Source organism: Emys orbicularis, chromosome 11 (assembly GCF_028017835.1).
Source record: "Emys orbicularis isolate rEmyOrb1 chromosome 11, rEmyOrb1.hap1, whole genome shotgun sequence".
In the NCBI taxonomy this organism is placed as follows: Eukaryota; Metazoa; Chordata; order Testudines; family Emydidae; genus Emys; species Emys orbicularis.
Window position 1 is genome coordinate 75,814,869 of NC_088693.1, and position 22,869 is coordinate 75,837,737.

Sequence of the window (22,869 nt, forward strand, 5' to 3'; positions counted from 1 at the left end):
AAGAAGTGGAAGAGGATTAGGACTTGACCACAGAGAAGGAGCAGGAGGAAGAGGACTTGGCCACAGAGGAGGAGGAGGAGGATGTGGCCATACAGGGGGAAGAAGAAGAGGCGGAAGAGGAGGTAGACTGGCTATAGACTAGGAGGACCCAGGAATGGAGCAGGACGAGGATGTGGCGATGCAGGGGGAAGAAGAGAAGGAGGTGGACCTGGCCATGGAGGAGGAGGAGCAAGAGGACCTGGCCAGAGAGGAAAACGAGAAGGAGGAAAAGGAGGAGGAGAACCTGGCCACGGAGAAGGAGAGGGAGGACCTGGCGTAGAGGACAAGAAGGAGGAAAAGGACGAGGAGAACCTGGCCACGGAGAAGGAGCAGAAGGAAGAGGACCTGGCCACAGAGGAGAAGGAGGAGGATGTGGCCATGCAGGGGGAAGAAGAAGAGGCAGAAGAGGAGGTAGAGGACCTGGCTATAGACTAGGAGGACCCAGGAATGGAGGAGGAGGAGGATGTGCTGATGCAGGGGGAAGAAGAAGAGGAGGGGGAGGATCTGGCCATAGGAATGGAGCACGTGGTCATGGACAAGAAAGCGGAAGAGGATGACTTGGATGAGGAGGAGGAGGAGGGCAAGGCCAAGTCCTCCTCCACCTCCTTGGCCAGGTCCCCCTTGCCCAGATGCGTAAATAGGGCAATAATGAGTAGGAGCAGGGAGGGGATCTTACCTCTCTCTATAGCATTGGAGAGAGAGATAATGGAATAGTGACAGCCAGTTCTGGTGTCCGTGTTTTAAAGGATGGTGTTACATTGGAGAGGGTGCAGAAAAGCGTCACACAAATGATCTGAGAGCTGGAGAAAATGACCTACAGTGAGAGACTCAGACTGTAGGTGGGTGAAATTTAATGGCCTGGAACATTCAGGAGGTCAGATGAGATGATCCAATGGTGCCTTCTGGCCTTAAGCTCTATGAAACTCTATGAAGCATCGCCCTCTCCACCCCCCGCTCCAATGTGCTTCACCGCACAGAAGGGTGGCCGGACAGCCTGGAATGGCCCTGCTCCAAAGCGGCCCTGGTGGAGAAGACAGCGGTGAGTGAGAGACAGCTGTGGGGACCTGGCGGGAGGGCAGGAGACCTCGGACAAGGAGGGGGCTCCCCTGGGCAGGGCACTGGAGGGGACAGCAGAGAGCAGGGATTCCTGGGGCTGAGGTCTGGGCACCGCCAAGAGGAAATTCTGGCCATAAGCGCTGGGGGCAGGTGGGGAATCGTGGGACTGGAGGGTAAGCTGAGGCTGGGGGTAGAAAGGTAAGGGGCAGCTGCGAGAGGCTGGGTGTGGGCCAAGTTGGAAGGGAAGGAAGGAATCGGGAGGACAGGGCCCAGCTGTGTTGCCAGAGGATCCTGCTGGCTGTGTCTGGGAAGTGCCCAGGGGTCAGTGGGGCCTGAATCTGACCTTCTCCTTTGGGTCTTACAGGAACTAACTGAGGAGCTGCCCCAGGACTCTGGGCCCAGCTCTGTCCTCTCCAGCTCCATGGACCGCACGTGAAACCTCCCGTACCAGAAGCTCCCGCCCGGCTCCCCCAGCTCCGGTGCTGCTCAGACCCAGAGACACTGCCTCCTCCATGGCCAAGTTCTCCTCCATCTCCTGCACAGCCTGCAGTGATGGGTAAGGGAACCCATGGCCACACAGAGACCCCTTGGGCACGGGTGGGGATTGAATCTGGGCCCTTCACCACCACGGGCACAAGCCCTGTCAGGCTCTCCATTCCCACTGCCAGACTCTTGCCCGCGGTGACAATGAAGAAGCAGGAGAACTCCTGCCAGAGAACCCCCGGGCTGGACATTCGGGTGTCACTGGGATGTCTCTGGGAGCCATTTCCAGAGTGTTCTGGTGGGGTCATTTTCCTTCTCGAACCTAGGGTGTGTCTGCTCTCAGAATCTCAGCCAGGGAGGCCACTCTGCAGAATATGGCCCCGCAGTTTGGCGATGGGCTGCAGGAGTCACCACGTAGGTGTGCAGCAGCCGTAGCGCCTGCATTGACCATGGGCCAAAACCTGCAGCCCTGACAGCCCAGGATACCCCTACGGATGGCAATGGGAGTGTAGCCTGGGTAACTAGCTGCAGGGCCAGGGCATATAGAGAGAGGACACAGAGATGCAGCAAACCAATGGCCAGAGAAGTGAAGGATGTAAGGGAAAGAGAAGAGCTAGGACATCTGGGGAGCTGCTGCAGTCAAGGGATCCCAGCCAGAAGAGAGAAGATGGGTGGGTTAGACACACAAAGTCCTGCATCTTGGTAGGGGTTAGACTAGATGAACCTTGCCAGGGGCGGTGAGTTATATGGGCCCGTGGTGCCCAGGCTCGAGCAAATTCAGGGCCCGGGGGGTCTGGCTCCACCAATGTTCAGAGCAGGGTTTCTCCCCCAGCCCTGCCTGCCACCCCCACGCGCCTCCCCCTCGCGTCTCTTCCTGCCCCCTGCAGCTCCGCCCTGCGCTCCCTGGCCGGCTGCTGCCACTGCGGGGTACAAGGGAGTGGCGCCGGGGGCAGGCTGGGGCGGCTGACGCGCCTGCGGAGGGAGGCGGCACATGGCAGCCTGCCGCCCCTCCCCCCCCCCCCAGCAGGTGACTCCGGGTCGAATCCGAGGGAGCCGGGGGCTTATCCTGGCAGGACCTCCTGAGCAGCAGCCTGGTGGAGCTTGGATGAGTGTCTTGTCCCTGGGGGGATCCTCCCCTCTGGCCCCACAGCCCCAGGGCAGCCTGCCTGCTGCACCTCAAACTCCTCATCCCTGGCCCAGCCCCACACCCTGCACCCCCTCCCGCACCCCAACGCCCTGTCCCAGCCCAGAGCGTGCACCCAGCACCCAAACCCCCTCCCGTACCCCCTCGTGCACCCCAAGCCTCTGTCCCAGCCCAGAGCCTGCACCCAGCCCCCAAACCCCCTCCAGTACCCCCTCCTGCACCCCAACCCTCTGTCCCAGCCCAGAGCCTGCACCCAGCCCCCAAACCCCCTCTCACACCCAGCCCCCAAACCCCCTCCCACACCCCCTCCTGCATCCCAACCCTCTGTCCCAGCCCAGAGCCTGCACCCAGCCCCCAAACCCCCTCTCGCACCCAGCCCCCAAACCCCCTCTCACACCCAGCCCCCAAACCCCCTCCCACACCCCCTCCTGCACCCCAACCCCCAGTCCCAGCCCAGAGCCTGCACCCAGCACCCAAACTCCCTCCTGCACCCCAACCCCCAGTCCCAGCCCAGAGCCTGCACCCAGCACTCAACCCCTGTCACACCCAGCCCCCAAACCCCCTCCCGTACCCCCTCCTGCACCCCAACCCTCTGTCCCAGCCCAGAGCCTGCACCCAGCCCCCAAACCCCCTCCAGTACCCCCTCCCGCACCCCAACCCCTTGTCCAACCCAGAGCCTGCATCCAGCACCCAAACCCTCTCTCACACCCAGCAGCCCAAACCCCCTCCTGCAACCCCTCCTGCACCCCAACCCTCTGTCCCAGCCCAGAGCCTGCACCCAGCACCCAAACCCCCTCCATACCCCCTCCCGCACCCCAACCCCCTGTCCCAGCCCAGAGCCTGCACCCAGCACCCAAACCCCATCTCACACCCAGCCCCCAAACCCTCTCCAGTACCCCCTCCCGCACCCCAACCCCCTGTCCCAACCCAGAGCCTGCACCCAGCACCCAAACCCCCTCTCACACCCAGCCCCCAAATCCCCTCCTGCACCCCAACCCCATGCTCCAGCCCGGAGCCTGCACCCAGCACCCAAACTCCATCCCAGAGCCTGCACCCCCTTCTGCACCCCAAACCCAACCCCCTGTCCCAGTCCAGAGCCTGCACCCAGCACCCAAACTCCATCCCAGAGCCTGAACCCCCTTCTGCACCCCAACCCCCTGTCCCAGTCCAGAGCCTGCACCCAGCACCCAAACTCCGTCCCAAAGCCCGCACCCCAAACCCCCTCCTGCACCCAAACGCCCTCCCTGAACCTTGGAGTCCCTTCTAACTCTATGGGTCTATAATTCTTTGATTCTAGCATCTGTCACCTAAAAAGAAGGGCTGACGCGTATGGATTTCCTCCGCATCCTCTGCACTGAAGACAGAAGTTTCTCCACAATGGCTTGGTCTTCCTGGCGTGCTCCTTTAGCACCTCGATCGCCTAGTGGCTTTGCTGACTGTTTGGCAGACTTCTTGCATCCCATGTACTTAACCAATACTTTGCTGTTAGTTGTTGTGCCTTAGCTAGTTGCTCTTCACATTCTTTTTTGGCCTTATTATACTTTTCATTTGACTTGCCAGAGTTTATGCTTCTTTGTATTTTCCTCACTAGGATTTGACTTCCAAAGTGCCTCTTTTACTCGGCTGTTTAGCCGTGGAGGCATTTTTTTTATCCTCGCACTGGTTTGTTTTTTATTTGCGGGATACATGTAGTGTGAGCCTCTAGCATGGTGTTTTTAAACAGTCTCCGTGCGCTTTGCTGGCATTTCACCCTGGCGTGTTGCTTTTAATTTCCATTTAACGAGCCCCCTCACGTCTGTGCAGTTCCCCTTTCTGAGTTGAATGCTCCTGCGGTGGGTTTCTTTGGCAGTTCCCCCTCCAGGGCTGTGCCATGTAATTCCATCAGGGCTGCGATTCCTGAGAGCCTCCAGTGTGGAGGCTGCACGGTGAGAGCTCACACCGTGCACTGTCCTAAGCAGAGAACGTCTCCAAGGGCCGGCGCTGCGGTACCGCTCCTCGCCAACGCCGCCCGGCTCCGCTGCATGTGCCCTGTCAGCCAGCAGGGGTTTGTGCTCGATTGTCACAAAAGGGGGATAAAAGGACTCTCTGATCTGTGTGAGGGGGACCGTTACCAGCATTCAGCCAGTATTCACAGAGGCGCTGGGCGTCATCTGGCCCCTCGGCAGCTCGGGGCACAGTGCAGAAAGTGAACTCACAGCCTGCGCTGATTCAATGTACTGCCCCCCCTTTGCTCCCCTCCCCCACATGGCCTGTTCCCTTTCCCCTCCCTCGCCTGCCCCCCCCAACGGGGCCTGTTTGCAACAGCAGCAGGTGCGGGGCCAGGGGCAGGAGCAACATTGACCCACATATGTCACGGGGTTGGATAACCTCAGATGAAAGCACATGGCCCCATTACTCTCTGGGAGGGGCCGGCAGGGGTAGGTCGGTGGCAGCAGGGGGGGCACAGGGTCTCCTTCGCTCAGCTCAGGGCACTGTGCAGTTAACAGGACACTTGTTTTCCTTGGCGGCGACGGCGTCGTCTAGTCGTTCGTCCGTGACACTCCCCAGTGCAGCAGGGCTCTATCCCTGCACCAGTGAACTACACCAGGCCACGCTGCAGGGATGGTGCGAGGAGGGGTGGGCCGGGCAGCTTCCCCTCAGCAATCAGCCCCACGGCCATCGAGATGCTCTTTTAAAGTCACTTTCCCAGTCAGGAAGCTGCAGAGGGGCCGGAGTGTGAGACAGAGCAGCCCACCTGCCCCCACAGGCCAGCCCATGCCATGCCGGCAGCTCAGTGCAGGGCACATTCCTGGTCACCGAGCTCAACGCCCATCGGCTCACCTGGATGGCGTGTCCCTCTGCCTAGGACAGCAGATCAGCCCCTTAGCACAGGGCTCTGGAGACCCCGCCCGCGAGAGGGGTCCCACAGGACAGAGAGCGGATCATGCTAGTGCAGGGGCATCAGCTAGCAACCGGAGGGGAGCACGGAGATGAAATGTCCAGCCGTCTCTGTGGTGGAAAGGGTCTCTGAGGCTCAGGGCAGGAGGCTACCAACCCTCAGGGACCCGCTCTGACTCCTGTGCTCATGGCCCTCCAGGGGCTAGTGCAGACGGGAGAGGGGCACAATCTGGTGGCGGGGGGGACACACTAGTGATAAGGCACCTGCGAGGTCAGAGGTGCAGAGCACCCCCGCCATCCGGAGACCTAAACTGCCCTCCACACAACCACCTCACTCCTCCAAAATCCCAACCCGGCCTGGCCTCTCCCCGCTCCTCTCTGGGACACTCAGTGCTGGGCTAGAGCGCTGGCAGTCACCATGCGAGGAGATCGTCTGCACACGGGGATCTCGCTCACCGTCCTCCCTCACCCTCAGGAGGGGACACAACACAGACCCACCGAACCCCATCGCCCCTCGGAAGGGGGCTCAGGCCCAGCCAGATGTTCAACAAGGACAAGTGCAGAGTCCTGCACTTCGGACGGAAGAATCCCATGCACTGCTACAGGCTGGGGACCGACTGGCTAAGCGGCAGTTCTGCAGAAAAGGACCTGGGGATTACAGTGGATGAAAAGATGGATGCGAGTCAGCAGTGTGCCCTTGTTGCCAAGAAGGCTAACGGCATATTGGGCTGCATTTGTAGGAGCATTGCCAGGAGATCGAGGGAAGTGATTATTCCCGTGTATTCGGCACCGGTGAGGCCATATCCGGAGTGTGCGTCTAAGTGGGTATTCACCCACGAAAGCTTATGCTCCAATACATCTGTTAGTCTATAAGGTGCAGGACTCTCTGTTGCTTTTTACAGATCCAGACTAATACGGCTACCCCTCTGATACTTGATCCAGAGTATTGTGTCCAGTTTTGGTCCCTCCAGTACAGAAAGGATGTGGACAATTGGAGAGATTCCAGCGGAGGGCAAGGAAAATGATCAGGGGTCTGGGGCACATGACGTATGAGGAGAGGCTGAGGGAACTGGGCTTATTTAGTCTGCAGAAGAGAAAAGTGAGGGGGGATTTGATAGCAGTATCTCCTGTATGTTCAGGAGTTCCACTGAATGGGGATGTGAAAGGAATTTAAACATCAACATTTTTCCTGTTGAAATGTACAAACACCGAGCAAACCTGTCCATCGTCTAAAATCAGTTCCGGTCCTCTGAGGCTCTAGTTTGCTTTCATCCATTAAACAAAGAAGTTTCAGAGGGGGAGCCGTGTTAGTCTGTTTCAGCAAAAACAACGAGGAGTCCTGTGGCACCTTAAAGACTAACAAATCTGACAAGGTGGGTTCCAGCCCATGAAAGCTTATGCCCAAATCAATGTGTTAGTCTTTAAGGTGCCACAGGACTCCTCCTTGTTCAAACAATGATAGAATATGAATGTACATTTGCAGGTCCTTGTTCTCCATGAGCTATGCTGTGCAGAAGAACAAGAACCACATCCAGTTGGGGCTCAGGAGTTAGCAGAGATCACCAGCACCTTGGCTCCTTCACAGTCAGCCAGCAGTAGCTGGGCCCCAGGACAAGCCACAAGAACCAGCCAGTGGCTCTGAGCAGGAAAATAGCCACCAAGAAGCTGGCTAGAGCTGCCAGGATCCCCAGAAAGGCCACCATGCCCATGTCCAGGAATAGTCCTAAGAAAGTGGTGGCTGCAGCAGGGACAAAAAAAGGCAGAGTAAAGCCCTGCAAAGGTCACTGCTGCCAAACCCCAGAAGGTGGTCAAGAGCCCCCCGGAAAGCAAGACAGGAGAGAGCAAGGCTAAAACCAAACCGAAAGCCAGGGCTAAGAATGTGACCCTGAGAAAGAAGTGAAGCGATTTCCATGGGGATGACTCCTGTTCCCCAAATGTTCTTTTAAGACTGACCGTGGACCTCCCAGAAAGAGCCAGATCCCACAGGACAAACAGCCTCACGGAGCGCAAAGTAAGGTGGTGGCAGTGAGGGGTGTGTGTGCGGAGGGTGTTTCTCTTACACAGAGGAAGTGTTGTGTTTTGTGAAGCACCTTCCAGATGAGTGCGGCTCTGACAGGGGATCTGCCCATCGCTCCTACGTGAGTCTGTGATCTGCTTCTGCTGTCTGAGAGGGACACTCGCTATCTGAGGCATTGCTACGCAGCACATCTGTGATGAGGACAGGTTACAAATGCTGGGTTCAATGACAGATGAGGTCGGGGAGGTTCTGGAAGGGGAATGGCAGCGCCACACAGGGTCATAATACTCAGACAGGGGCCTCACTTTCACTTCCCCTTTGTTTTCCATCACTCATTCCCTGACAGCCCCTCCCCACACACACACAGTCACAACCCTCTCCATGTCCCACACACACTCCATTGGCTACAGCCTCTCTGTGACTCCCTGTAACGATGTGGTTCTGGCGGGACCCAACTGAGAGTGCCAATTCAGGACAAATCGCGTAAAACAGGGCACTTACAGACCAAGGCTGGGGTTTTTCCATCTCTAAGGCAAACCAAACCAGCCAGACTAAGAGGACTTTGGTCTCACCTCACTGGCTAACCACAAGTCACACAAGCAATTCCCTTAGACACTCCAGTTTCCCAGTATCACCACCAGTGCCACTCGTTATGGGGACAAATGGTTATGAAAACCAATACCCCAGTAAAAGAAAAAAGGTTCTCTCGATCGCAAAGGACCAAGCCCCAGACCCAGGTCAATAGACAAATCAGATCTTACCCACAAATCATGCTGTTGCCAGTCCTTTAGAATCTAAAATCTAAAGGTTTATTCATAAAAGGAAAAAGATATAGATGAGAGCTAGAATTGGTTAAATCGAATCAATTACATACAGTAAAGGCAAAGTTCTTGGTTCAGGCTTGTAGCAGTGATGAAGTAAACTGCAGGTTCAAAATCAAGTCTCTGGAATACATCCCCAGCTGGGATGGGTCATCAGTCCTTTGTTCAGAGCTTCAGTTTGCAGCAAAGTTCCTCCAGAGGTAAGAAGCAGGATTGAAGACAAGATGGAGACAATGCATCTGCCTTTTATAGTCTTTTCCAGGTGTAAGAACACCTCTTTGTTCTTACTGTGGAAAATTACAGCAAAATGGAGTCTGGAGTCACATGGGCCAGTCCCTGCATACTTTGCTGAGTTGCAAGGCATATTTGCCTTCTCTCAATGGGTCAATTGTATAGCTGATGGTCCTTAATGGGCCATCCAGCAGGCTAGGCAGAGCTAACACAAACTTGTCTGGGGTGTCACCCAGAAGCATAGCATAAGTTTGAAATACAGACAGTACAGAGCCAATATTCATAACTTCAACTACAAAATTGATACACACATATAGACAGCATAATCATAACCAGCAATCCATAACCTTGTCTTAGACACCTCATTTGACCCCCTTTATACAAGATTTGGTGCCACTATAGGACTTTGGTTGCAACCATGTTCTATATGGTCCCAGATTATATGAATAACGTCACACTCCCCCAGATGGGGGCTTGTCTCTGCATCACCTCAGCAGGGAAGGAGAGAGGCTGAAGGAGGACAAGAGACAGGTGGGGCTAGACAGGAATGGAAGAAACACTTCCTCCTCCTCTTCTTAAGAGACACCTTAAGCTCACCCTTGAGAAGTTCTAGCCCTAGGTGGTTTAAACCAGTCACCTTCCCATTAACAGCTGGTGGCAGGAACCAGCTTGATCACTGAAGGCTGGCTACCTGTTCCTGCCTTCCTGGGGGACTAGAACATGGATTTTGTGTGGTTCATTCAACCCCTCCCTCCTTCCAAATCCACCCTTGAGACAAGGAGGCCAGCGCTTCAATGTGTGCTCCAGGGGTTAGCACGCAGTACTTGTAGAGCAGCCGCTCAGGGAACCCGCCCAGCCAGGACCTGCTGCGGCCGGGGGAGGGAGGCCCAATCCCAACCCCAACCTAGCCCTGGACCTGCTGCAGCCGCCCCCCTGACCTCCCTCCACCCCAGGCCCTGCTCACATTCCTCCCTTTCCCTCAAGTCCCCTCCCCGCCTCTTCCTGCCCCTGCTCCACCCCATCCCACCTCCTCCCCCAAACGCTCCCTGTCCCACTCCTCCTCCTCCTTCCTGGAGCTGTTCGCGGTGGGGGGGGAGGCACTGGGAGGGAGGGGCAGGAGTTGGTCAGCGGGGCCACCAGCAAGTGAGAAGCTCTAGGGGCCAGGGGGAGCTTGGCTGTCTCGGTGTCTCTGAGTAGCACCGAGTAATTTTTCTCTGGGTGCTCCAGCCCTGCAGCATCCACGGAGTAGGTGCCTATTGGGGTGACCCTCCCCAGACCCCAACTCAGCCCCAGACCTGCCACGGCAGGGAGAGGCACCTCTCTCTCCCCCAGCCAGGGGCTGCTGCGGAGAGAAAGAGCTAATGTAGTGCCCATCTTTACAAAAGGGAAGAAGGAGGATCCGGGGAACTACAGGCCAGTCAGCCTCACCTCAGTCCCTGGAAAAATCATGGAGCAGGTCCTCAAGGAATCAATTCTGAAGCACGTACAGGAAAGAAAAGTGATCAGGAACAGTCCGCATGGATTCACCAAGGGTAAGTCATGCCTGACTAACCTAATTGCCTTCTATGATGAGATAACTGGCTCTGTGGATGAGGGGAAAGCAATGGACGTGTTATTCCTTGACTTTAGCAAAGCTTTTGATACGGTCTCCCACAGTATTCTTGCCAGCAAGTTAAAGAAGTATGGGCTGGATGAATGGACTGTAAGATGGATAGAAAGCTGGCTAGATCGTTGGGCTCAACGGGTAGTGATCCATGGCTCCATGTCTAGTTGGCAGCCGGTATCAAGTGGAGTGCCCCAAGGGTCAGTCCTGGGGCCGGTTTTGTTCAATATCTTCTGGAGGATGGCATGGATTGCACCCTCAGCAAGTTTGCAGATGACACTAAACTGGGAGGAGTGGTAGATACGCTGGAGGGTAGGGATAGGATACAGAGGGACCTAGACAAATTGGAGGATTGGGCCAAAAGAATGAGTCCAGCGGAGGGCAAGAAAAATGATTAGGGGGCTGGAGCACATGACTTATGAGGAGAGGCTGAGGGAACTGGGATTGTCTGCAGAAGAGAAGAATGAGGGGGGATTTGATAGCTGCTTTCAACTACCTGAAAGGGGGTTCCAAAGAGGATGGATCTAGACCAGGGGTCGACAACCTTTCAGAAGTGGTGTGCCGAAGCTTCATTTATTCACTCTAATTTAAGGTTTCGCGTGCCAGTAATACCTTTTAACATTTTTAGAAGGTCTCTTTCTACAAGTCTATAATATATAACTAAACTATTGTTGTATGTAAAGTAAGTAAGTTTTTTAAAATGTTTAAGACGCTTCATTTAAAATTAAATTAAAATGCAGAGTCCCCCAGACCGGTGGCCAGGACCCGGGCAGTGTGAGTGACACTGAAAATCAGCTCGCATGCCGCCTTCGGCACCCGTGCCATAGGTTGCCTACCCCTGATCTAGATTGTTCTCAGTGGTACCAGATGACAGAACAAAGAGCAATGGTCTCAAGTTGCAGTGGGGGAGGTTTAGGCTGGATATTAGGAAAAACTTTTTCACTAGGCGGGGGGTGAAGCACTGGAATGGGTTCCCTAGGGAAGTGGTGGAATCTCCATCATTAGAGGTTTTTAAGGTCAGGCTTGACAAAGCCCTGGCTGGGATGATTTAGTTGGTGTTGGTCCTGCTTTGAGCAGGGGGTTAGACTAGATACCTCCTGAGGTCCCTTCCAACCCTGAGATTCTATGATCGGGGGAGGTCCCGGACAATTGGAAAAAAGGCAAATATAATGCCCATCTTTAAAAAAGGGAAGAAAGAGAACCTGGGGAACTACAGACCGGTCCGCCTCACCTCAGTCCCTGGCAAAATGATGGAGCAGGTCCTCAAGGAATCCATTTTGAAGCACTTGGAGGAGAGGAAGGCTGATCGGGAACAGTCAACATGGATTCACCAAGGGCAAGTCATGCCTGACCAACCTGATTGCCCCGCGACAACATCCCTGTCACCCTCATGTCCCATTGAACCAGCTAACGTCCCTGTTTGGGCTAAACTTTCTTTCGTCTAGGCGGTATTGACTGCCCAGAGGCACTAGCTCACCCCCTCTGGTGCCTGGGCCACGTGCAGGGGAACAGCTACTGCTCTCGGTTACGCTGAAGCTCAAGGGGCAGAGGTCTGCGCCTGGTGGATCAAAGGGCCTTGGTCTGAGGATGAGTCGGGGGGGGGGTGTCGGTTTGGCTCCCCAGGATGTTGAGAGCTGTACAAATATAGGAAATGACACAAAAAATGCGCAGCCGCCTTGTCTGTGCGTGATCCTGGGGGCAGGAGGACAAGGCCGCTGTCTCTGAGCAAGACCCAGCAGCACCAGGGGTCGGTGCCGGATGTGCAATGGGCACAAACACGCCTGACACAGGCTCACTTGTGCAGCAATCCCTCTGCACTGCTCCTCCCTGGTCCAGCCAGCCCCAGACGAGCCTGTCCCAGAGACACGGGCTGTCCCGTCGCCCCAGTGCCCCGTGACCCCAGCCGGATCTGGAGCGGCTCCTCTCTCAGAGGACAGCCCGGCAGAGCTGGGTCACAATTGTGGCCTATGGAGGGTCCCTGGTTTTGAACACGTAACATCACACAAGGGGCTTCCCGAACTGTCTGGGCGATGCTGCTCCACACGCTCCCCAGGACATTAGGAACCAGGCGGTTGTTAGCGTTCAAACGCCCCTCACCGGGCGTGTTCGCAGCCGGAGGCTGGCAATGGGGGGCAGGGGGGGCTGGGGGATGCAGGGAGAGGCTGGCAATGGGGGGCGGGGGGTGCAGCCAGAGGATGGCAATGGGGGGCAGGGGGGCAGGGAGAGGCTGGCAGTGGGGGGCAGGGGTTGCAGCCAGAGGGTGGCAATGGGGAGGCGGGGGGTGCAGGGAGAGCCTGGCAATGGGGGGGGGGGTAAGGGGTGCAGCCAGAGGCTGGCAATGGGGGGGCAGGGGGGCAGGGAGAGGGTGGCAATGGGGGGGTAAGTGGGGCAGGGAGAGGCTGGCAATGGGGAGGCGGGGGGGTGCAGGGAGAGCCTGGCAATGGGGGGGGTAAGGGGGGCAGCCAGAGGCTGGCAATGGGGGGCAGGGAGAGGCTGGCAATGGGGACAGGGGGGGCAGGGAGAAGATGGCAATGTGGAGCGGGGGTGCAGGGGGCTGTGGGTCATGCCCCTTCCCCCGCTCCCCCCCCCCGGCCAGAGATCTGGGCCCGGCCCCGCTGCCCGGGACGCTCCGTCTCCCGGGGCAGGCGCTGGCTGCAGCCCGGCCGGACGCACAGGAAGGGGGCGGGCTCGGGAGCGGTGGGGGGGAAGTGGGGCGGACAGCCCCAGAGATCGGACATGGGGTAACCCCTGGGGCCGGGGGGAGACCCCGGGGAAAGTGACTCCGCACAAGGGCGCCTGGGAGCGGCCCCGGCACAGCTGGGGGCCGGGGGGGTCCCCTGTGGGGCAGTGTCGGGGAGGGGGGAGCCGGAGTTGCCGGGGGGGGAAGGTCAGTGGGGGGGGGGTTGAACTGTCTGTGCAGCCGGGAGATGGGGGGGGGGAGATGCGGGGGGGCTGAGAGCCACTGACCGGAACTGTGAACACGTGTCTCTGCCAGCCCCTGCTCTGCCCCTTCCCCGCTCTGGGCTGGGGCAGGGGTGGGAGTGCAGGAGGGGGGAGGGAGTTTGGGTGCGGGATGTGGGAGGGGCGCAGGCCCCGGGAGGGAGTTTGGATGCGGGAGGGGGGAGGGGTGCAGGTTCTGGGAGGGAGTTTGGGTGCAGGAAGGGTGCAGGGTGCAGGCTCTGGGGGGGAGTTTGGGTGAGGGGGTGGGCGTGCAGGCTCTTGGAGGAAATGGGGGTGTGGGGTGCCAGCTCTGGGATGGAGTGTGGGTGCTGGATGCAGGCTCTGGGCTGGGGCAGGGGTGGAGTGCAGGAGGGGTGAGAGGGTGCAGGCCCTAGGAGGGAGTTTGGGTTGGCAGGGAGAGAGTTTGGGGGCGGGAAGGGGTGTGGGGGGAGGCGGTGGGGTGCAGGCTCTTGGAGCGGGTGGAGGATGCAGCATTTACCTGGGGCACCCCCCTCGGGCAGCAGCTCCTAGGCGGCGTAGGCCAGGGGGTCTCCGCGCGCTGCTGCCCCCCACCCCCCCAGGAGCCGCAGCGCAGGGACGGGCCTTTTAAAATCGCATGGGGGCGGCAGGTAGGACCGGGGGCCGTGGCGGGGGGGAGTGCGCAGGGGCGGCAGGTGGGGGGGAGGGGAAGGAGGGTGCGGGGGTGGCAGGAGGGACTGGGGGACGCATGGGGGCGGCAGGCGGGGTCGCGGGAGAGACCCGGCCCCGAACATTGGTGGAGCCGGGCCCCAGGCCAGGAATATTCCTGGTGCCCAGGCACCACGAGCCCCTACAACTCGCAGCCCATGCCTCCTCATTTCCCCCCCCCACCTGCCGGGTCCCTCCTCGCCACCCCCTCCCTGCCAGTCATCTCCCTGCCTCTCCGCTCCCCCCTCACCCCGCTGTCCTATGGGGAAGGGGGTGGAGGAGAGACCCTGGGGAGCAGCAGGAGGGGGCGAGCGGGGGGCGGAGTCTCCGGCTGCAAAGGCGGGGCAGGGAGCTAGTCCCAGCTTCCCCCCACCCAGGGAAGCTTCATCCCCCGCCCGCGCTTTCCCTGTCTGTAGAAATTCCCTCCAGTTCGTCCCCTTTTCTCTCCTTGTCACGTATCGCCCAGCGTGGCAGAATCTCGGGGTCTGTCTGCAGGGAAAGAACCTGGGGAATCGTGATGTGAACGTACTTAAAGCCTGTTCTCCCACCTCCACAACTGCCCTTCTCGCCCTGCCAGGCTGCAGAACGACGCCCACGTTTCGCTCCAGCCCTTGGCACAGGGCAGAGAAATGGCTGCAGCGGAGCCAGTTCAGGTAGGGGTTATTGGGGGGTGGCTGGTGGGTTGCTGCAGGAGGGAGGGGGCAGCAATACACAGGGGGGTGGGAAGGTTTGGGTCTGGTTTGGAGGTGGGAGCGGGGCAGGAAATTCCCAGGGTGGAGAAAGGGAGGAGGCCAGGGTGTGGCAAACCTGCTGGGACTTGTTTAATAAGTGCCCTGGATTTTAGGATCAGAGCCATGCGGTTCGGAGGGGAAATGCCCTAATTTGTGGGAGAGGAAACAACCCACCTAGGTGAGGTTAGGAAACACTGACCAGGCTCCCAGTGCTGGAGCCTGACCCGACTGACCAACGGCAGCTGCGAAATATGAAAGGGGCAGCTTAGGGGCCCTGCCCCTCCCTTCATATCCAGCTCCTCGCAATGAGGAGGGTGTTGGTATCTACCAGGGAATTGTCCCTGGACCCTGCCAGGGCTCCATCTCCTGTATCAGCCCCTGGCTAGTAGGTGTGTGATGGATCTGCTGGGAGAGACCAGGGGCTCTCTCTTCGTCCCCTCACCTGGATGTTTCCTGGATGCTCTGGTACTAGATAGATTCATGGAGGGCAGGTCCATCGATGGCTATTAGCCGGGATGGGCAGGGATGGTGTCCCTAGTCTCTGTTTGCCAGAAACTGGGAATAGGCGACGGGTGAATCACTTGATGATTCCCTGTTCTGTTCATTCCCTCTGAGGCGTCTGGCACTGGCCACTGTCGGCAGACAGGATACTGGGCTAGATGGACCTTTGGTATGACTCAGGCTGGCCGTTCTTATGAGTGGTTTGGGGGTTGGCCTCTGACTGCGAGCCCCTCAGAGCTTCCATTTGATTGGCTCCTTTCCCCCATAAATAGTGGAGTTGTGGCTGGGGCAGCAGGCACTGAGTGGGGGGCACCTGTTGTTTCAGGGGCGGGTGAGCTTCGAGGAGGTGGCTGTGTATTTCACCGCGGGGCAGGGGGCTCTGCTAGACCCCGCTCAGAGAGCCCTCTACAGAGACGTCATGCAGGAGAACTATGAGAATGTGACCTTGCTGGGTAAGGGTTCCTGTCCCCTAGGTTCTTAGGAGGGGAAATGCAGAGTTAAGGCTTATGGCATCCCCACAATGCAACCTCTACTCTGCCCTGTTTCAGCAACACCCCAACAAGCCAGTGACACACACCCTAGCGCTCTGCCCTCCCCTGCTACAGGACGCTCTGGGAACAGCGCACAGGGGCAGCACAGCATGAAGTCTGACATCTTCTCTTTGCTAGGGCAAAACTTGGATTTAGGTTCAATGTGACAAACAGAAACTTCCGACCCCTGGCCGGCACTCACCCACTGATCCCACTCCGCACAAACCAGCTCGGACCTGCAAAGTGAGATCACCGCTTTCCCTCGCCCCGAGGATTCCTCCTGAGTCACAGACTTCGCTTAGCTCTCACTGAGCCCTGAGGATCACTAGCACATATGTCACCAGGATCTCGGTGACAAGACCTCACCCTTGTGCACCTTCACAGACCCAGCCTCCAGCCCTTAGCACGGGCATGAGGCAGACTAGGCCCCCGAGTTTTACATGCACCTCTCTTCATATCACAGTCACATCTCTGCCAAGCTGCTCCCAGTCATCCACAGCTGACACACATGCAGGAAAATGCTGGTATTCCGATGCGTGGAACACAACACAAACGGTGGCGTGTTCTTCTTAGTCGTTCTTCAGAGCTGTATGTCTACCCTAGAGCTTTTCCCAGCATAGCTGTGTTGGTCAGCGGTGTGATTTTTCACACCCCCATCACACAGAGCTAGGCTAGCAAAAAGACTGGGCAAGACTGGGCAAGAAAGTGGTTTTTTTAGTTCAGAGAACTTTAAACTATTAATCTTAACACAAACATTTTGGTATAAAAGGGCAAAGCTTCCAAGAGGAACTTCTGCCGAATGCAAGAAAAATGCACAACACACGTAGTGTGAAAGCTATCGGAGCTCGGGCTCAGGCTCCAGTTCATGGGTGTCGTTCAGGTTCAGTGGCCACAGCTCATCCCCTTGAGCAAACCTTTCCCTGGGCCAGCAGATTGCTGGCAACCCTCGCGCAGTTCATAGGGACGTAGTCTGGCAGCACGTGTGCATTTCCATGTCAGCGACTGCTCAGTTTGGCTTGTGCTGCTCTGAGATTCCAGATTCCGCAGCTATTGGCTTTCAGAGCTGGTTTCCTGCAGAAGACAGGGGTGTCCTGTATTAACAGAGCTCAACGCCAAGTGACTGTGATCAGTCCAGGGACAATTAGAACCACAGTTTCAGCCCCAGCTGTGTGCAAAAAACATTTCAAGACCAAGATGATTTTGTCAAAAGCTGCCTAGGGTGGTGGGGTTGAACACCAACTCCCCCATTCTCTCGGGGTTTCTCTCTGGGATGAAGAAGCAGGTCCAGGGTAACTTCCCCTCTGGCTGGGGCCTTAACTTCCTGGAACGTGGAGTTTCTGTCTCTGTGTTTTAGGAGCCCCTTTGCTGAGCAGTGTCTGGCTGTTCTCAGGAACATCTTTAACCAGTCACCCCATACTGGGACCAGTAACCCGTCCATGAATGACCATAGAAACCAGCACATTTCAAGACCATCTGAATGCACCTGTGGAATTTAGGGTAGTTAGAATAGTTGGTTTTTATGCAGAAAATGATGCTTCTGTGGACTAGCTATTGCCTCTGGGGGAGGTGGATGACCTACCCCGACAGCAGAACCTTCCCGTTGCTGAGTATCTACACTGACCCACTACAGCAGTCCAGTCATGGTGTCTCAAGTGTAGACAAGCCCTGAGATACGACATTCAGTGACACCCCCCGTCCCTCCTATTCCTCACTGCGCTGAATCCCACCAGCCTGTGCTCAACGGTCCCAGCTCTCCTACAACTCCCCCATTCTCTCGGGGTTTCTCTCTGGGATGAAGAAGCAGGTCCAGGGTAACTTCCCCTCTGGCTGGGGCCTTAACTTCCTGGAACGTGGAGTTTCTGTCTCTGTGTTTTAGGAGCCCCTTTGCTGAGCAGTGTCTGGCTGTGTGTGTTCCCAGCAGAGATGGGGAGAGTTAAATCCCTCATACGCAGAGTCTCCTGCACCTGGGGAGCTGCCCCCAGCCTTTCCCTGCTGTAAAATGGGCTGGGGTTAAAGTAATCAAAACGTCCCATGAATTCCCTGATCTCCCTTGTTTTCTTTCCCCTGAGCAGGGTGTCCAGTTTCCAAACCTGATGTGATCTCCCAGCTGGAACGAGGGGAGGAGCCGTGGGTTCCGGATCTCCAGGGCTGTGAAGAAGGAGAGATCCCCAGAGGTGCCTGCGCAGGTGAGGGATCATTAAACCAACTCAAAGCTCTCAGTGCCCGAAGGAAACAGCTGGGAGTCCCTAAAAGCCTTGTGAGCTCTTGGGGTTCAGGAATATCCCCAGGAGGCCGTGTATCCTCAGGGCAGCTGTCGCTCATGGCTTCCTGTGCATCCTGACTGACACCTGGCAGAGCTCCCTCCCTGAGGGGATGTGGAGGCAGAATTGTTCCCCTCCTCTCTCCCCTATGGGGAAGAGTTGTGGAGAATCCAGCTACTAGGTTTCTTTTCTGTCTCTCCAGCTCTAATTTTGGTTTGTTTTCCCCTTTCCATCCCTGTGTCTGAGGTTTCTCTCTCTGTCCCAGCAGGTGCTGGGATGGTGAGTGAGGAGAAGAAGCAGAATCCTCAGCAGGAAGATTCTGAGCAAGTGGCACCACATGGGGGATTATCGCACGGCTCCAGAGGGAATGTGTCCCGGCATCGTGTGCAGGGCAAAGCCTGTGAGAGTCAGCACAGGCCGAGAGGGAGCAGAGAAACCAGCCAGCGGAGAAAGTGGGTAACTCCATTAATTGTCAGGGAACTCACCAGGACCTCCTGGAAACCACAGCCCAGCCGAGAATACCCACAGCAGAGAGAAAAAACACATGCACTGAGTGTGGAAAACATTTCACTAACCACTCAGCCCTTTTAAAACATCAGAGAATCCACACAGGAGAGAGACCCCATGAATGCAGTGAGTGCGAGAAAACCTTCACTCTGAGCTCTACCCTTAGTAACCATCAGAGGATCCACACAGGAGAGAAACCCTACGAATGCTGTGAGTGCGGGAAAAGTTTCACTGTCAACTCAGACCTTATTAGACATCAGAATATCCACAAGGGAAAGATACCTCATCAGTGCTCTGAGTGTGGAAAAACATTCACACAGAGTTCAGCTCTTATTACACATCAGAGGATCCACACTGGAGTGAGACCCTATGAGTGCCATGAATGCAGGGAAAAATTCAGTGTCAAGACAGCCCTCAATACACATCAGAGGATCCACATGGGAGAGCACCCGTATGAGTGCTGTGAGTGTGGGAAACTGTTCTGTCAGAAATCAACCCTAATTACACATCAGGCAAGGCATACAGGAGAGAGACCCTATCAGTGCTGTGAGTGCGGGAAGGGCTTCAGTGTGAGCTCGGACCTCATTGTACATCAGAGAATTCACATGGGAGAGAGACCTTATAGATGCTGTGAGTGCGGGAAAAGTTTCACCCGGGGCCCACCCCTTACAAGACATCAGGGTGTTCACAGGACAGCAATGCAGCGTAGAAACATTGTGTAGGGCAGAAAAAAGACTTTTTTAAAAAACACATTTGCTAATTCCCACATAGTGACCTTGTGGTTTGTTTGCACCATTTGTGTCCCTCTGTTCTCTCAGACCCCTCGTGTGTTGCCCACTTGTGCCTTTTACAGGTCGCCCTTCTCTGGGGTGAGTCCCGTGCTCCTTTCCCCCAACTCCTTTCTCCTGTGAGTCATGGGAGTGTGTGTCCTTCCAGCAAGGAGTTTCCATCAGCCCCAGGTGGGGGAAGTTGGGGTGACCACAAGTCGCCTCACTGAGTGAAAATGGACATGGGGTTTGTCTTCTGCTCTAGGATTTCCCTGGGTGTCGGCGTGCTGGAGGTAGCTATCCTGATGTAAACACACCGCTCTGTTTGCAGTGCTGACATAGCCCGGGCACAGGGGTTGGGGTTAACTGGCATCTTCCCCTTTGGCCTGTCCTAATGGACACCCATTTTCCTGGTCTGGACAATCCCTGAGCATCACGTTTATATTGTCACCCCAGTAGCAGAGCGATTGTTAGTCACCAAGTCCCCGCTTTGCTGACAAAATGTCTCCTTCCCAGTTGTGCTCACGCTGGTCCAGGTGGTGCTGGGCAGCAGGTATTTAGTTTTTTACCATTTTCCTTATTTAAAATACATTTCCATGTAACAAGGAGGAGCAGGAGTGGGACAGATGGATCATTTCAGCCTCTGCGAGGCCGGAAGGCAATGGGGCGAGTCGGAGGGATTCCCTCCTTCCCCATCACCGTCACTATATCTGCTGACTCCAGCAGCGCTGGCCTGTGTCTGAGGCACAGTGGAGTTTATCCACCTGTATTTTGCCCCCCCTCCCACTCCCAGAGAGTCTCTGCACTTAGGATCAATTTGATCCTGTATCCAACTCATTAGAGCTGGAGATGAAAGTGTCCCAGGCCTGGGTGGGGATTTCCAGTGGTGCAGGCGGGTGCTCCGGCCGGGAGAGAGGCCTCTTCCCAGCTGTCTCTCCCTGCAGCAGCACCGAGGCTTGGGGGGGGGGGGAGGCGACCCCCTGCCCCCCCTGTATCAGCTGCAGGGCCGGGCCCACAGGATAGGCGCCTCTCCCCGGCAAGGCCAGGGCTGGGTTCAGGCCTGGGCAAGAGCAGCTCAGGCTCAGCTGGGTTGGCGCAGGTTGGAGGCCGGGATAGATTGGGGCTCAGGGAAGGGTGCCCCTCCCCTGGCCAAGGCAGGCCCCCGGGTGGGTTGTCTGAGGGCCCATGCGGCGCTAAGGAGGCTGCTGGGTGGCTGCGCGGCTGTGCAGCTTACAGGGAACTCGAGCTACTTGTCCTGTACTGTAGGTGTAAGTGCTGTTATTTGGAGGAAGAAAAATCTGTTGTTGTTTTTTCACATATATTGGAAGTTGAAAACTTGGTTTACAAGCACAGCCTTAATCACGGAGACACTCCCGACACCCACACACTCCTCCTTGCGTCTGCTTTGTACAGTTAGACTTGAAGCTCCTTCCCCTAGGAGCTGCCTCTCACGATGTGTGTGTCTAATACGACACTGAGCGCAATAGAGCCTCAGTCTTGGGTGCAGCCTCTCAGGGCCGTCCTTACCCATACGCAAAGTGCGCAGCTGTGTGGGGCACCAGCCCCTGCTCCGCCCCCACTCCCCTGAGGACTCCAGAAGCGGTCGGGCCTGCCCTCACCCATAAGTAGAGCGACCCGGCCCCAGCCTGCTCCGCTTCCCGACTCCCAGCTGCACCGCCGGCGAGTGCTGGGGGGGGGGGGGCGGTTCCCCCCGTCCCCCAAGCTTGGGAGCCAGGGGAGCAGAGCAGGCTGGGGCCGGGTCACTCCACTTCCCACAGAAAGTGGCCAGCCCCTGTTCCCCATGGAGGCCTGGGGTGGGGCCCCACACAGCCCCCCTGTAGGGCACCAAAATAGCTCGGGACGGCCCTGCAGCCTCTGGCTGCTACTGTGTTAACAAGAATCCTGCTAGCAACAGGAACAATGACTGTTCAGTCAGAGCAGACACTCCGCGAGCAGGAAACCCAAAGCGCTCAGGCTGAAGGGATACAGTGTGGGGTGAGTGGGGCAGAGAGAGCCTCTCTCGTCCCCACACAGGACAGTGAGGTGGATGTGGGGGGGAGAGGTGATGAGCCGGGCTTTAGGGCTCCTTATCTCTCTGTGGCCTCTGTTGACATCCCTGGCTCACTTGCCTGTGCCCGACCTTGTCATCACAGCAGTCAGGAGACGCTGCCCCTCCCCCCATCATTCTTCTTGGGGGTCATTCCTGCCCCTGTCGAGCTCAGGGAGTGTTCACATGACACTCCTAGGCCAGGTTTCATCTCTGGCTCTGATGCAGGGAGCTCACAGTGCTCAGCCTCAGCTGTCTGGCTCTGAAGAGCAAATCCGGCCGTCTCCCAGCCCTTCCCCCACTCCTGACCGGATCTCACAGCTCTGCAGGCATCAGGCAGCAACTTCATTCCCTGTCTCAGCCTCTGAGAATCTAGCTCGCACGCTCAGTGTTTCTGCTGAGAGAGATCGAGAATTGCCATTGTTCAAACAATCTCATGACACAGGGTTAGACAAAGGTTGAAGTGAAATACAATTTTAAAAAGGCTCTTCAGGCAAATGATCGTTTGTCTCGTGAAGTCCTCAATAAATCTGAGCTACATCCTGTCAAACTAAGCTAATATCAAAGTATGTGACCAAACAGCCTTCACCAGGAGAGAAAACCCCCAATTCAGGATGGGCAATAAAACACTTGCACATTCAAAAATTGAAATCTCAGAAAATCTTTTAAGACTCAAAATCAGGGAAATAAATTTACCCATTTTCTTATGAAGTAGCTAAACCTGCTTCACTATTCATCTCATTATTTGGCTGTATTAGTTACAAAAGTTTTAGCATCACTATTCTAAAAGAGAGAGAGAGAGAGAGGGAAAAAAAATAACCCAAACGACACATCTACAAATGATCTGAACTAGCCTAGAAAAAGCCCAGAAGCAATTTTCTCAATAGCTGGAACCAGGGCTATAAGATTGGACAGGTCACTCTGTGCTTTGAGGCTCAGTGGGAATTTCCTGCCCACTCCCACGTCTGACACTTTCTTTTCCAACCCTCAGGAGACTGACTTAGGATCATAGAAGATCAGGGTTGGAAGGGACCTCTGGCGGTATCTAGTCCAACCCCCTGCTCAAAGCAGGACCAACCCCAACTAAATCATCCCAGCCAGGGCTTTGTCAAGCCTGACCTTAAAAACCTCTAAGGAAGGAGATTCCACCACCTCCCTAGGGAACCCATTCCAGTGTTTCACCACCTTCCTAGTGAAATAGTGTTTCCTAATATCCAACCTAGACCTCCCCCACTGCAACTTGAGACCATTGCTCCTTGTTCTGTCATCTGCCACCACTGAGAACAGCCGAGCTCCATCCTCTTTGCAACCCCCCTTCAGGTAGTTGAAGGCTGCTATCCAATCCCCCCTCACTCTTCTCTTCTGCAGACTAAATAAGCCCAGTTCCCTCAGCCTCTCCTCATATGTCATGTGCTCCAGCCCCCCCCCCCCAAAACATTTTTGTTTCCTTCCCCTGGACTCTCCAATTTGTCCATATCCATTCTGTAGTGTGGGGCCCAAAACTGGATGCAATACTCCAAGTGTGGCCTCACCAGTGCCGAATAGAGGGGAATAATAACTCCCTGAATCTGCTGGCAGTGCGCCTACTAATGCAGCCCAATATGCCATTAGCCTTCATGGCAACAAG

The 22,869-nt window shown here is 56.4% G+C and overlaps 1 protein-coding gene across 1 annotated transcript in view; it reads left to right on the forward strand.

Annotated features, from left to right (window-relative positions):
• The window catches only part of LOC135885348 (zinc finger protein 250-like), a 339,433-nt gene extending 320,283 nt beyond the window's left edge, over positions 1-19,150 (forward strand). The window contains exons 8-10 of the mRNA XM_065413020.1: positions 17,733-17,846; positions 18,190-18,321; positions 18,429-19,150. Coding sequence (XP_065269092.1) covers positions 17,733-17,846; positions 18,190-18,321; positions 18,429-19,150 — 968 coding nt within the window. The remainder of the gene's footprint in view (positions 1-17,732; positions 17,847-18,189; positions 18,322-18,428) is intronic.
• Positions 19,151-22,869: the final 3,719 nt, after the last annotated feature.